Source organism: Callorhinus ursinus, unplaced genomic scaffold, assembly GCF_003265705.2.
Source record: "Callorhinus ursinus isolate GAN/ISIS: 27379988/994484 unplaced genomic scaffold, GSC_fseal_2.0 scaffold71, whole genome shotgun sequence".
Taxonomy (NCBI): Eukaryota; Metazoa; Chordata; class Mammalia; order Carnivora; family Otariidae; genus Callorhinus; species Callorhinus ursinus.
Window position 1 is genome coordinate 4,968,954 of NW_027397133.1, and position 12,964 is coordinate 4,981,917.

General features: G+C 60.5%; 1 protein-coding gene across 1 annotated transcript; it reads right to left on the bottom strand.

Annotated features, from left to right (window-relative positions):
• Window positions 1–1,571: 1,571 nt before the first annotated feature.
• TOMM40 (translocase of outer mitochondrial membrane 40) lies at window positions 1,572–12,271 on the bottom strand. The gene is made up of 10 exons (XM_025849731.2): window positions 12,175–12,271; window positions 11,799–12,078; window positions 10,976–11,043; window positions 10,414–10,506; window positions 9,476–9,577; window positions 9,291–9,396; window positions 3,052–3,174; window positions 2,879–2,955; window positions 2,655–2,757; window positions 1,572–2,235 (listed from the first exon to the last, which is right to left on the bottom strand). The coding sequence occupies exons 2-10, from the start codon at window positions 12,070–12,072 to the stop codon at window positions 2,096–2,098; spliced, it is 1,086 nt and encodes a 361-aa protein (XP_025705516.1). The 5' UTR covers window positions 12,073–12,078; window positions 12,175–12,271; the 3' UTR covers window positions 1,572–2,095.
• Window positions 12,272–12,964: the final 693 nt, after the last annotated feature.

The following is a 12,964-nucleotide window of genomic DNA, read 5'->3' on the forward strand; positions in this document are numbered from 1 at the left end:
TGCCCCCACAAAGGGAGGTGACATTTTTACCCAGTAACTCAGGCCCCTTCCTCCGTTCTGGGGGGCTAGGCACGCCAGGGCAAGGAGCTGCTGCTGCTCCCCAGCACCCATTCCCCGCCTTTCTCTTTTCCTGTGGATGAATAAATAAAGTTTGGGTAGGGGACTGGGGGCCGGAATCCTGGGTCAGAGGAAAAGAGAAGGCTGGGGGCTTGGATTCCTGGGTTCTGAGGGGAGGTGGCCGGGGGCGCAGACTCCTGAGACTTAGGGAGAAGGGCACCGGAGGCCAAAACAGAGACGGGATGGGAGGGGTGCGGACTGTGTAAACCTGGGTTTTAGCCCTCGCTCCCTCTTTGGCTGTGACCTTGGGCACGGGCAGGCAGCTCTCTGAGCCCCCCTCCCCGCTTGCAGATGAAGATCCGGCCCTTCTCCCTAACAGGGACATTGTAGGGGCTCTGCCAGCTCCATGACCTTGGGCAAATGATCTAGCCTATCTGAACACCTTTACTTCTTGGTCCACAAGACCAGGAAAATGGTCACGCTTACACCACCGCTCGGTGATGCAAGCTCTGCTGTCATGTACGAAGTCCCAAGAGCTGTTCCTGGCACGACCTGCTCTGATTGGCCCCAGCGAGCACCGTCCCCCCGCCAGCAGCTGGCTGGCGAGTCCCAGCTGTCCCACGGAGAAGCCCAGGTTCAGCTGAGGTGGGGAAGGCCACACGGGAAAGGAGGGCTGGGCCTCCTCCCAGGAAGGCAACCCCAGGGCTAGCCAGGCCCAGGCCTGTTGGCTTTGGCGTCAGAAGGCGCCGGTAAGGAAGGAGCGGGGTGGCTTCCCCAGGTAATGAGGGGTCCTCTCTGCTCAATGGCCTCCCTCCCCAAACTGTGTGTGTGTGGTGGGTGTGTTCCCGCCAGACAAGGTTTCAGTTCCCGTCTGGAGAGGTCAGGGGTGTTGGGAGCTTACAGGAACCGTAGGTGGGCAAAACCCACACCCTGACCTCCTCCCCCCCATGTGAGCCAAGGAGCCGTCTGTAGCCAGACCAGAGTCGGACTCCAGCCCCGCCCCTTAGGCCCAGAAGTCCAGAAGCCCTTTGCCCCCACAGGCAGAGTTGACTCTGAAGTCTTTCCAGGTGCTGGAATCCCTGCAAGCCTTCTGAAGGCTCTGGCCTTCCTGTCACGAAGTCCTAAGATGTCGTCCCCTGCCCCTTTCGGAACCTGAAGTCCCAACTTGTGCCGCAATCCTTGCACAGCACAGACACATCACCCCTGCTGCTGCAGTCAGCAGGGGGAATCTTCTGGTAGCCTCTCCGGCCGGGCCAGACCAGGCCAAGCCAAGCTGGGGTGTGATCGCAAGACCCAGCCCTGCTGGTGCGGGAGGGCCTGTGATGTCCCAGCAGAAGTCACACAAGTCACAGGGAGGATGTGTGATCTCAGGCCAGGCCAGGCTGGACTCCCCGGGCGGTAGGTCAGCCTTCCCGGCTCCGCCCTGCAGCGCCCCCTGCTGGCCCCCGGGAGGTCCGTCTGGATGCACTGGGCAAAAGGGGCGACAGACACACGGACCAAGAGACACCGCCCGGTTCACTTTTGTTCACGTATATTTTTTGTTGTTTTTTTTTTTTTTTCTGTAAAATGTCCCGGTTCTTCCATAACTTATAAACATGATTTATACTGAGGGATGGGTGGGAAAGTGGGCGGGGGCAGACTGACCGGGGATGGGGAAGCTCCTCTTCTTCCTGCCCCTCAGGGCCGGGCCCAGGGCCCTTTGGGGGGACTCGGATACCCCAACACCTCCCTGAGGTTGTCTGGCCGCCTCTGCCCCTGGTGCTCAGAACCTGGCGTGCCCCTTGATTCCGGAATCCCTCCTGTGACTCCAGGCCCAGTAGGCACCCTGTCCCTAGTGCTCCGAATCCTGAAGCGCGCGAGTTCCAGAATCCCCCCCTCAGCTGCTAGGGTGATGGGTCCCCTCCTTTCCACTGCCCCCCTGACCCCCGAGGAGGGAGGGAAGGGAGGGGGAGGAGGGCTCAGGTCTCCCCTCCGTGGCAGGGGGAGGGGGAGGGGGGATCTGTAGGAGGAAGGGTGGAAGGCGGGGGCCAGGAGGGGCTCAGCCGATGGTGAGGCCAAAGCCGCACTGGAACTTGTTCTTTCGGTGATTCAGGAAGGCCCCAAGGGCCAACGTCAGGGGCAGAGGCGGGAGCTTCTTCTCCAGCGTGGCGCCCACGATCCAGTTGCTGTCCACGGAGCCTGCAGGGAAACAGCTGAGTCGTGAGCCAACTTCCAGCCCTGTCCCCGTGGAGTCACACTTCCAGGCCACCTCAGATAGCCACCAACCAGACTGCCAGCTTCTAGACCTCTGACCACACCTGGAAACCTCTTCCCGAACCCCAAGTTCTCCAGTCCTCGGAGCAACTGGCTTAGTTGTCCTCTCCCTTCCCCACCCCCACCCCCGCTTGATGACCCCTCCCCTCTGGAAGCCCTTGGCCACACCAATTCCGGGCCCTCCCCCCCGCTCCTGCCAATCCCGACCACTCCAGGTCTTCACTCTCTAGGGATGGGTCTGTCACACCCCCAACCTCCACCGTCTGCTTTGGCCTACACACCCACTCAGGGCCGAGTCACCTGATGCCTACTTGGTTTCCAAGCAGGGAAACTGAGGCCTGTACCTTTGAAGAGGAGGTTGGCCTTGGGCAGGTCCAGCTGGTACCCGAAGGAGACGCTGGTGTCCTGCATCCTCGTGCTGGCCTCGAACTCCACACCCACCTGCAGCTGGAGGGACCGGGGTGACACGCAAGGGTCAGCTTCCCAGGCCGGGCTCCCGGGCACACCGGACCCTGGCCCCCCAGGCCCGCAAAGCCTGCCCTCGCCGTGGGTCCCCGGCCCAGCTCACCTGGTCGCTGGCTTTGTGATAGTAGGTGGCATGCATGCCTGCCTGGCCCAACGTTACTGTCGCCAACCAGTTGTTCACTGTAAGAGAGCGCGGTGGGGGTGGGGCGCAGATTACCAAGGGGGCCGGGACCCTGGACCCCGCCCCCTACCCTACCCCCCAGGCCCCGGGCTCACATGTGTACTTCCCAGCTAGAGACATGACAGTGCCTTCCTCCCCAGGCCGCCGGTGGTAGACAAGCTCCCCACCCAGGGCCAGACACGGCGTGATGCTCTGGAGGTAGTGGGCCACCAGGATTCCTGTGGGCCAGATTGGGGGGGGGGGTCACCTTGGCTTGGTGCGGTCAGTTTCTGCTGGGCCCACCTCCTGCTCCAGGCGGCCTTCCAGGCGCGCCCCTGCTGGAGGCTCAGGGCCCACCCCTCAGGCCTCCCAGGCCCCATGAGGCGGCCATTCCTTCGCCACCACTTGGGAGTCCACGGAGGCTAAGGGAGTGATTCACTGACCCGCAGTCACAAGATTATGTCAGGGGCAGAATCTGGGCTTCTCCACCTCTCTGGCCTGGGTTCTGAACCCTTCCGCCGCTGGGAGGCTTGTTGATGAGCACGCCTCCGGGGGCCAGACAGCCTGGGTTCAAATCCCAGCCCCACCACTCGTTGGTGGAGTAACAGCGGGCCACTGGGGTCACTTCTCTTGTGAGCAGGACTACCTCTGGAGGCGGCCCTGAAGTCTCAAGGAGCGAATGAGGTGCGGTGCAGTGGCCAGGCCTCAGTGATCGCTAGGACCAGCCACGCCGAGGCCCACAGCTTGCTCTCCCTGCCCCTTGGCAGCGGGGTTGGCCCCGAGGCCCCTGGGCGTGGCTAACAAGCGACTGTCTGCTTGCCGGGCTGGATTCCTGGAGCCCAGGGACTGTCGCATTCATGCCTGTCTTTGGAGCCGAGAGTAGACGCCACGAACGTGATCTACCGGAGAACCGGGGAGGAAGAGAGTCGGAGCCGCAGAGGGAGTGCCGGTGAAGGAGAAAACAAGACACTTACGTGCAGAAGTGGAAACAGAATCAGAGAGGGAGGGAGAGAGGGCCGAGGACTCCCAGGAGAGACTAAGAGGACACGGTCGGGCTGAGGTCACGAGCCAGCGAGGGAGGGGAGGATGGAGGGAAGGGGAAGGCAGGGCAGGGATGCAGGGGGACTTGGGGGAGAGCAGAGAGCAGACGTGTGAGGGGCAGGGGGAGAGCCAGGCCGGAGCAGGAATGAGCGTGCAGGGTCAGAGGCCTCTCCCGATCCAGATGGGGGCTGCCAGTGGGGCCGGGGAGGCCGAGGGTCCAGGGTCCAGGGTCCCGGCTCCGGTGCTGTGTCGTGGTCAGGGGCCGGCTGACCTAACCCCTCTGGGCTTCTGTGAGCCTCGCTGTGCACTCCTTCACCACTAGAGCAGGAGACTTGGGTCGGCCCCTGCAGCCAGCAGTCGCACACCCCGGGCCAGGCTTGTCCCCTCCCTCGATGCGGGGGGGGGGGGGGGGGAAACGTGGCCCCTGAGGGAAGAGTTAACTGTCCTTGCTCACAGAGAGACTGCGTCTTCAACTCAAGAGTCTCTGGCCTCTCAGCTTTGTCACCCACCGGGACTCGGGGTTGGGGACCCCCCGAACATCCCTCCCACCTCCTGGCCTGCCTCGCCCTCTCCAATTTCACCTGCAGCACAGAGGGATCCTGTTCATGCACACACCTAACCCCGTTCTCCTGCTCAGAACTTGCCATGGCTCCCCAGTGCCCAGGAGACCCAGCTGCAGGGTCCTACATGGCTGGGCCCCAGCTTCAAAATCGAGCCCCTTCCTCTTTCCAGGACACAGCCGTGTCCCTCTAGGCAGAATGAACTCGAGCAGCTCTCTCTTCCCTGTGCACGCACTGTCTCTCCTGCCCGGGGTGCCCTCTCCCCTGCTGAGCCTGGCCGACTACATATTCGCACCTGTTTCCTGGATTTGGCGACGCCCCGATTGCAGCCATGGTCACCCTGGGACCAGGGCAGTCACCCCGCTCTGCTTTCACCTTCCCCCTGCCCTGCAGTCTGCAGAGAGAGGCCACTGGAAGTCTGAGAACTGGGGTCACAACGTGCTCTCCACTGCCTGTCCCTCGTTTCCACAGCTCGGCCCGCTCTCCCCGCTCCCCAAGCCCGTTCCCTGGGCCTCTTCCCCGGGGGGGCTGCCCTGCCCGCAGCTCCTCACAGTCCTCACCCCTCTAACTCCTGAACCCAGGCAATCCCTGCCGCTGGGTCCACAGCCGGCCCCCCTCGCCCCCCAAGGCCCGTGGGCTCCCCTGTGGGTTCTCAAGCGGGGGCCATTCTGCAGCATGCGGGGTGGCCGGGAAGAACCTCGTGCTCCGGACACCACGCGAGAAGGAAAGAAAGCAAGTGAGGTCTGTGAGCAGGGAGGCGGCCTCGGGCAACCGGCAGAGCCAGGCAACCCGGCAAAGTCGCACCTCCAGAGCCACTTCCCCAACCTGCCGGGCAGGGAGCAGGAGACGGAGACGGGGCAGCAGGGAGGTTGGGGGCGCCTCCCCCTGGCCTTTCCCCTGCTCGCCTAGGACCCACACCAGGAGTCCTTGGGGAAGTCAGCTGGGGCAGGAACGGCAGACACCCCAGGGCGGATGCTCAGGTAAGGGCAGCACCCAAAGCGGGGTGTAGTTCTGGGACCCAGCCAGACAGGACGTCTTTCTGCTCTCCACGCCCTGCGCTCCATGGGCCTTAGGAGCACTGCCCTCCTACCCCCCTTCGACTGAACACCACCGTCTTAGAGACGCTGTTCCCCGCCTTTAGGTGAGAGGGGTGTGTGTGTGTGGGGGGGGAAGGGGGCAGTAGTTATAAGCTCTCACTAAGCAACCTGAACTTTTCCCCGAGTTGGATTTTTCACAATAGTACTGAAGTCACTGTGTGATTGTTTGTTTAAAAGCAAATGTCCCGGGGCGCCTGGGTGGCTCAGTCAGTTACACATCTGCCTTTGGCTCAGATCACGATCCCAGGGTCTTGGGATTGAGCCCCACGTTGGGCTCCCTGCTCAGCGGGGAGTCGGCTTCTCCCTCTGCCCCTCCCCCCTGCGCATGCTGTTTCTCAAGTAAATAAGTCTTAAAAAAAGAAAAGAAAAGAAACGTGACTTATGTGGCACCCGGTTAGCTCAATCAGTTAAGTGTCCAACTCCTGATTCTGAATCTGGTCATGATCTCAGGGTCCTGGGACTGAGCCCCGTGTCAGGCTCCCTGTTCAGTGGGGGGAGTCTGCTTCTCCCTCTTCCTCTGCTCCTCCCCTTAATTCTCTCTCAAAAAATAAATAAAATTTAAGAAAAAAATAAAATAAAACCATATGCCCCCGGCCCCAATTGGGCTGGGAGCCCCGTGAGGGGAGGAAGGAGCTGTCTCAGTCACTGCTGTATCCTGGCACTGCCCTGCCAAGGGCTGGGCACATGCTAGGTTCTCAGGAGGCTCCTGAGATGAGGCCGAGGCCACGGGGAGGGAACCCAGAAGGAATACAGGCCCTTGAGTTGGACCACGATTCACACTCCAGCTTCTCGGTTTCCCGGCCGTGTGAGCCCGGGCACCCAATTCCACCCCTGGGCCTCCTTTTCCTCACCTGTGAAATGCGGGCCAGAAAGCCAGGGACACCCCCTGCCCGCTGCAGGACATGGGGTCACGACGTGCTGAGAGACCCCCAACCGCGTGCCCGGTCCCACACTGGGAGCCGAAGGCGGACTCCCACTCGGGACCCTTCACCCAGAGGGGGGGTGCCGTTTTTGTGCCCTCGTGACAGATGCCGTTACCAGTGTCATTAGAAGGAATGGAAAGAACTACGAGACAAAGAGTGCCCCCGGCGGCCTCGGGCACCGGGGAAGGGGGACCCGGAGGCCAGTGCCAGGAAACACGGGAAGCACAGAAGCAGCCAGCGAGTGCGTGCGGGAGGCCGTGCCCGGGGGCCATAGAGAAGAGCGTGGATTCTGGAGTCTGACCCGCTGTGCGTCCTTGGGAGGCGCTTCCCCTCTCTGGGTCTTGGCAAGAGGAGGATAATGGTAGCACCTACCTCATGGGGCTGTTGAGAGAATCCAACAAGCCATTCTCCTCACTGCTCTATTCCCAGTGCCTAGAATGGCTGAAGGAAAGGATACGCATCACACGCCTAGGGCCTGACCAAGGGCAAGAAGCACCACACGGGACATGCCACTACCACCACTCGCTCCCTTGTCCGGGGTTTTCTCAGCGCCTACTCTGTTCCCGGCACGGTTCCAGGAGCTCGGCACACAGCGGCAAGTGAGACAAGCAAGTTCCTGCCCCGGAAGGGCTGCCACCCTAGCGTGGGAGGCAGGAGATCTCCGGGGGAAGCACTGCAAAGCCCCGGGCACGATGTGGCGCTAACCGCGCACGGCTGTCCTCATGGAAGGTCTTTCTGTGAGGGCAAGCTGTGCCCTGAAACTACTCGTTCAGCCACGTCAAGACCAAGGAGAAGAGCTCCAAGCAGCAGGGACAGCACGTGAAAAGGTTGTGGGGTAGAAAGAATGCAGCAGCTCCAGAAAGTCTCAGAAAAGCTCATGTGGCCCAACTGCAGGAAGCACGTGAGCAGAGGAGGGCAATGACGTCGGGTCTGCAGGGAACACGACATGTTTCTTCCTGAGGTTCCTCATGCCTCCGCGGGACCCGTGGGTGCAGCCTCGCCTAGGAGGCCCCTCCCTCTCTCCTCACCCGTTCCAGCTGCCCCCCTCCTCCCTGCCCGGGGAGCCCCTTTTCTTCCTTGGGGAGCTCAGAGGCCATACCTCTGAGGAGGAGGCTCCCTAGCCTCCAGCAGGCAGAACTGAGAGCTCTCCCCGGGATTCGGGCTTCCTGCCTTCACAGAGCCACTCAATGCCCAAGAGCCTGCTCTCCAAGACGGAGCAAATGGCAGCAGGAACCCACACTCCCATCCTTCCGGTCATTCAAGCCCAAACCTACGGAGTCATCTTGCTCCTCCCGCTCGCCTCCCACACCCAATCCACTGGCCAACCCCGTGGGCTCCACTTTCAAAGTACATCGGGCCTGACCGCTCCTCACTCCTCATAGTCTGCTCTCTGGTGGGCAGCACAGCGGGTCCCGTTAGAAGCTAAATCAGCTCCTGTCCCTCTCAGGCTCGAAACCCTCGGTAAGGCCCCTGACTCATTCAGAGTGAAGGCCGAAGTCCTACAAAGCCTCAGCTGATTTGGGCCCTTTACCCCTGTGACTTCCAACTCTCCCTCTTTTTTTTTTTTTTTTAAATTTTATTCATTTATTTGACAGAGAGAGAGACACAGCGAGAGAGGGAACACAAGCAGGGGGAGTGGGAGAGGGAGAAGCAGGCTCCCCGCTGAGCAGGGAGCCCGATGCGGGGCTCGATCCCAGGACCCCGGGATCATGACCTGAGCTGAAGGCAGACACTTAACGACTGAGCCACCCAGGCGCCCCTCTCCCTCTTTCCCTACCCATTACAGCCACTCCCCTCCTGGCGTTCCAGTAAAGTGTCCTGCCTCAGGGCCTTTGCGCTTGCTGTTGCCTCAGCCGAAGAGCTCTTTCCCCACAAATCTGCTTGGCACCTTCCCTCAAATCCTTCATCTTTAATCAAATATTACCTATCTAAAGAGGCTTTCTCTGAGGACCGCACCCCACACCCCTCCCAATGACCCAATCTTTCCCAGCCCCCGTCACCTGACATTTTTTTTTAAGTGCTTGTGTCCCGGTCCTCTGGAATGGAAGCTCCCAGAGGACAAACTGAATTCTCCTTGTTTGCCACACTTTATCCTTGGTGCCTGGAATGTACACGGTACATGCCCAAGCAACACTCACGCTGAATGTAAAGAAATCAAAGAAACACCCAGAGACAAACCAAAAAAAAAAGGGGGGGGGGAACCAAGAAGAGACTAGACGTACAGGCACAAGTCAGGCAGTCCCTGTCTACACCAATCCAAACAGGGACTTTCCTTGTCAGCTTCTGTCTCAGACTCAGACTACCTGCCCGAACTGCACGTGGACCCACCCACCCTGGGATCTCTGCGCCGAAACCGCTCCAGAGCCCCGTAAGTAATAGAAGCAGCCCACATTCCCCTGGGACCTGGTAGAGGCCCCACACCTCTTGAAGTTTCTCGCACAAAAGAACGTAAATGACCTCTTCAACAGCCCCGTGAGGGAGCCCAATGTTACAGACGAGGAAACTGAGGCCCACGGGGGTGGGGGACCTCGCCTACAGCTGCAGTGAAGCCAGGGACAGAGCCGGGGGCTGGAGCCTACTTGCCTACACTCCCTGCTGTGTTGCGGGTGTTTCCAACGTCACTCCTGCCCCTGACCATTTCTAGACGGTGGAAGAGGGAGGTCCAGAGAAGGGAATGGATTGCGGGGAAAGCTGCAACTGAGACTGGACTGCCCTCCAGGCCCGTGGCTCTTACCTGAACCCACCAGGACGTCTGGGTTCCCCAGGGTGACGGCTGCTGTGAAGTCAGAGCCCCGGTACTCCCCATCCACCTGCCAGTTCACGAACTTGGACTGCTGGGTCTGTAGGGGGGAGGGACAGGGTAGAGGGCAGCCGGGTGCTCAGGGTGGCTCGGGAGCAGCTGGCGTGGCTCCCACTCACCTGGATGGCCATCTTGGACCGGAGGCCAGGGCCCAGCTGGTGAATGACCTGAGCATTGAGGCTGCCACTGTTGTCCATGTCACCCACCAGCACGGGGAATGCCTGTGGTGCAGAGAGCAAGGTCAGAGGTCAGAGGTCTAGCATTATAGAAATACAAGTGTGGTGAGACTAGGTGAGAAGCCTAGCATCAGAAAACCTCGGACTGAGGTTCCCTCCTCCAGGAAGCCCTCCCTGGCCACCTAGACTGAGTCAGGTGCCCCTCTGGGCGCCTCCTCCCCCCGCCCCCCCACATTTCACTCCTGCCTACCCTGGACAGTCACTCTCTGGGGACAGGTCCGTTCCCTTTCTCCACTAGACTATGAGCCCCAAGGCCGTTTCAGTCACTGCTCTGTCCCCAGCACTGCCCAGCACAGGGCTGGGCACAGAACGGAGTACAATGAAGGTTTGTGGAATAAATGAATGTCCTGAATGGCAATAGCTAGTATAAGCAGAGACCTAATTCAATCCCTCAGCTCCACCTGTGTTCTGCCCAGCCTCCTTCCAGGCCTCCAGTTTCACTCCCATTCCCTTAACGCAGCCTCTGCATGGCAGCCCAAGGTAGGGTCCTCGAGTGTCAATCTGACCATGTCTTTCCCCGTCCAAATCTTTCTGTGGCTCTTCACTGCCCCCTAGGGAAAGTCCAAATGCCCTGTTTGGCATTCAAAAGCCCTGCTTTCTCTGGGTGACCCGGGCCCTGACCCAGCACAGGGCTGGGCAGGGAGCAGGGCTTCAGGATGAAGGAGTGACCATGTTCCAAAGCACCCTGGAGAGACAGTCCCCACCTCCCACCACCCTCAGCAGCTCGGCTCTCCTAATATTAAGAGCCTTCTCCGCCTGGTGCTTGGCTACATATTGGTTAGAAGAGAGATACAATGAACAAAAGACAAAAGGAACCTCACCTCTGTGGGACTCAGCTGCTTTGTTCCCACGTAAGTGACCCCGAAGTGGTAGTTGGACTCCCCAATTGTGCTGAGGGCTACTGTGTGGTTTACCTGGGAGAGGAGGGAAGGCTGTGGGGATGAGTCTGTGGGCCACCCCCCAATAAACCCAGCTGAACCTGCCCCCAGCAAAGCTCCCTACAAGCCTGGGATGCAGGTACTCGCCAACCTGGCTTCCCCATCGTGGAGAAAAAGACAGGCAGCTCTGGGTAGGGCAGGGGATGAAGACTGGGAGGTTGAGCCTGACTAGATTAGACACTCACAGAAAAGATAAGCTGGAGACGAGGCTACATACCCAGTGCTTCAGTCCTGCCTGGATGTGAAGGGTGGAGGGGCATCCCCAGGTTCTGGGTCCCTAAACACTTCCACTGGACCCAATGAGCAGTCAGACTGGCATTGTGTCTCTGAGTCCTTTCAGGTGCCCAGGAGCCTAGCCCTTTAGGGGGAGTGAGGGGTTGTATGCGTAGGTGCAGGGAGATGGTTGGGATGACCTCTGGAGAGCAAGGGCACCAGGAAGGCTCACCTGGAAATGGTTACTCAACCCTTTGTTGACTGTGAGCTTGACACCTTCCATCTGAATGGGAAATAGCTCTGAAGAAAAGAAATGCTGTCACTCTCCACACGCATACACACACCCCTACGCAAACACTCTCATCCCTTCCTTCCCTACCATCCCAGCTCTCCCTCTTCCAGGGACCCACAAGCACAACATCACACAAAGCACCCCAACCAATAAAGAGACAGTCTAACCCAATACACAGGGCCAGGACCAGGGCCTTTCTTTGCCTGCATCCAAATCCCAGTGCCACCGCTTACTACCCATGTGACCCAAAGCAAGTCACTTTAACTATGTCAAACTTGTCACCTGTAAGATGTCAACTGTAAGCTCACCACGTGGAGACATTGCAAGGATTTAGCGAATTAACATACAGTGAACGCCAGCACAGCGCTCAGTAAGTCACCACCACTCTTGCTATCATAACTGTTCCAAGCCAAGATCCAGAAGCCTTGGGTTCCACCCCCACTGGACCCTTGCTGACACTGTGACCTTGGGCCTCAGTTTCCTTCCCGATCACATAAGGCGGCTGGCTTGGCTGATCCCCGGGGCTCCTTGAGGTCCCTAAGCCTTTCCTCTACGGCTCTGGCATTCCATCCTGAGGTTCCACCATTTGATCCCATCGTTCTATGCCCCAAGTCCAACGTTCCACCATTCGATCCTAACGTCAACTCCTAACGCTCTGTTAAATGTTTCCAGTGGTCCGTGCCAATTCCCAAGGTCCTCCGAGTGCTCCCCCTCCCCCCGAGATCCGGGCCCTCACATGCCCGCCGGGTCCGTCGCCCCTCACCCTTGCACTTCCGGTGACACTCCTCGAACGTGCCGGGGTTGGGCAGGCAGCCGCAGGCCCCATCATCCGCGGTCCCTGCGGCGCTGCCGCCCGCAGCACCGGGGGTCCGTTCCGAACCTCGACCCGCGCCAGCCCCAGCGCCCAGACCGCCCCCGAGCGGCGGCAGCGTGAAGCCGGGAGGCGAGGGCGGAGGCGGCGGCAGTCCCACGAGGGCGGGCGCGGGAGGCGGCGGCGGCCCGGCAGGCGGCGAGCTAGCGGCCAAGACGTTCCCCATGGTCGCCTGCAAGGGGAAAGGTCAGAGGGCGAAGGTCAGGGCCCGCGCGCTCCGGGTCCAGTCCCAGCCAAGCCCCGCTCTGCTCCGGGCCCCAGTTCTCACTGGCGGCAGCGCCCGCACCCGGCCTGGGCTCCGCTCCCACCCCGTGCGCCACGCGCAACCGAACCCGCTGCCGCCGCTGCCACCACCGTCGCCTCGCCCCGCCTAGCCCATTGGTTCGGCGTGCCCTGGGATCCGCCCACTAGCTTCAAGGCCTCGCCTTGCAATTGGAGTCATGGCTGGGAGTCCCACCCACCTCTTTGGGACGTCCTTTTCTATTGGTTCCCACTCGCAGGTCGAGACACACCTCCCCGCCTTTCCCATTGGCCCGCGGAGACCGCATCTATTGGCTCTCAACGCCGCGGGTTCCGTTGTTCGCCCGCCATTGGTCTGCGCTGCGCATTTTGAAACGCCCACTGACTCGTCGCCTCCGCCCCTCTCCAGAGGGCACCCCCCCTTTCGACTCCGCCCCGCAGCGAAATGGCCACTGTAATTGGTCAGCCTTGGCCCTTGAAGCATCCTGATTGGCTCTGGCGGGTACAGGAGGCCGATCCTGGTGACGTAATCTGGCTGGTACATTCATTGGCCAATGTGCCAGGGTCGAGGGACACGGGTGAAGGTGGGTTGCGCGGCAGAGGCTGCTAGGCAGCAAGGTCAGGCCTCTCGTCCCACCAGGCACCGCGGCAGAGGGGCAGCCCCCTAGTCCAGAGCCGGCGACCGAAAACCGGAAGTGCTGGCCCTTCCCACAGTACCTCGGGAGAATTCTAACCGGTTATGCGAACCCTCTCAGGCTTCTTCTTACCCACAATGCCCCTTAGCTATTCTAACGCGACAGTTGCCGTAGACCCACCCC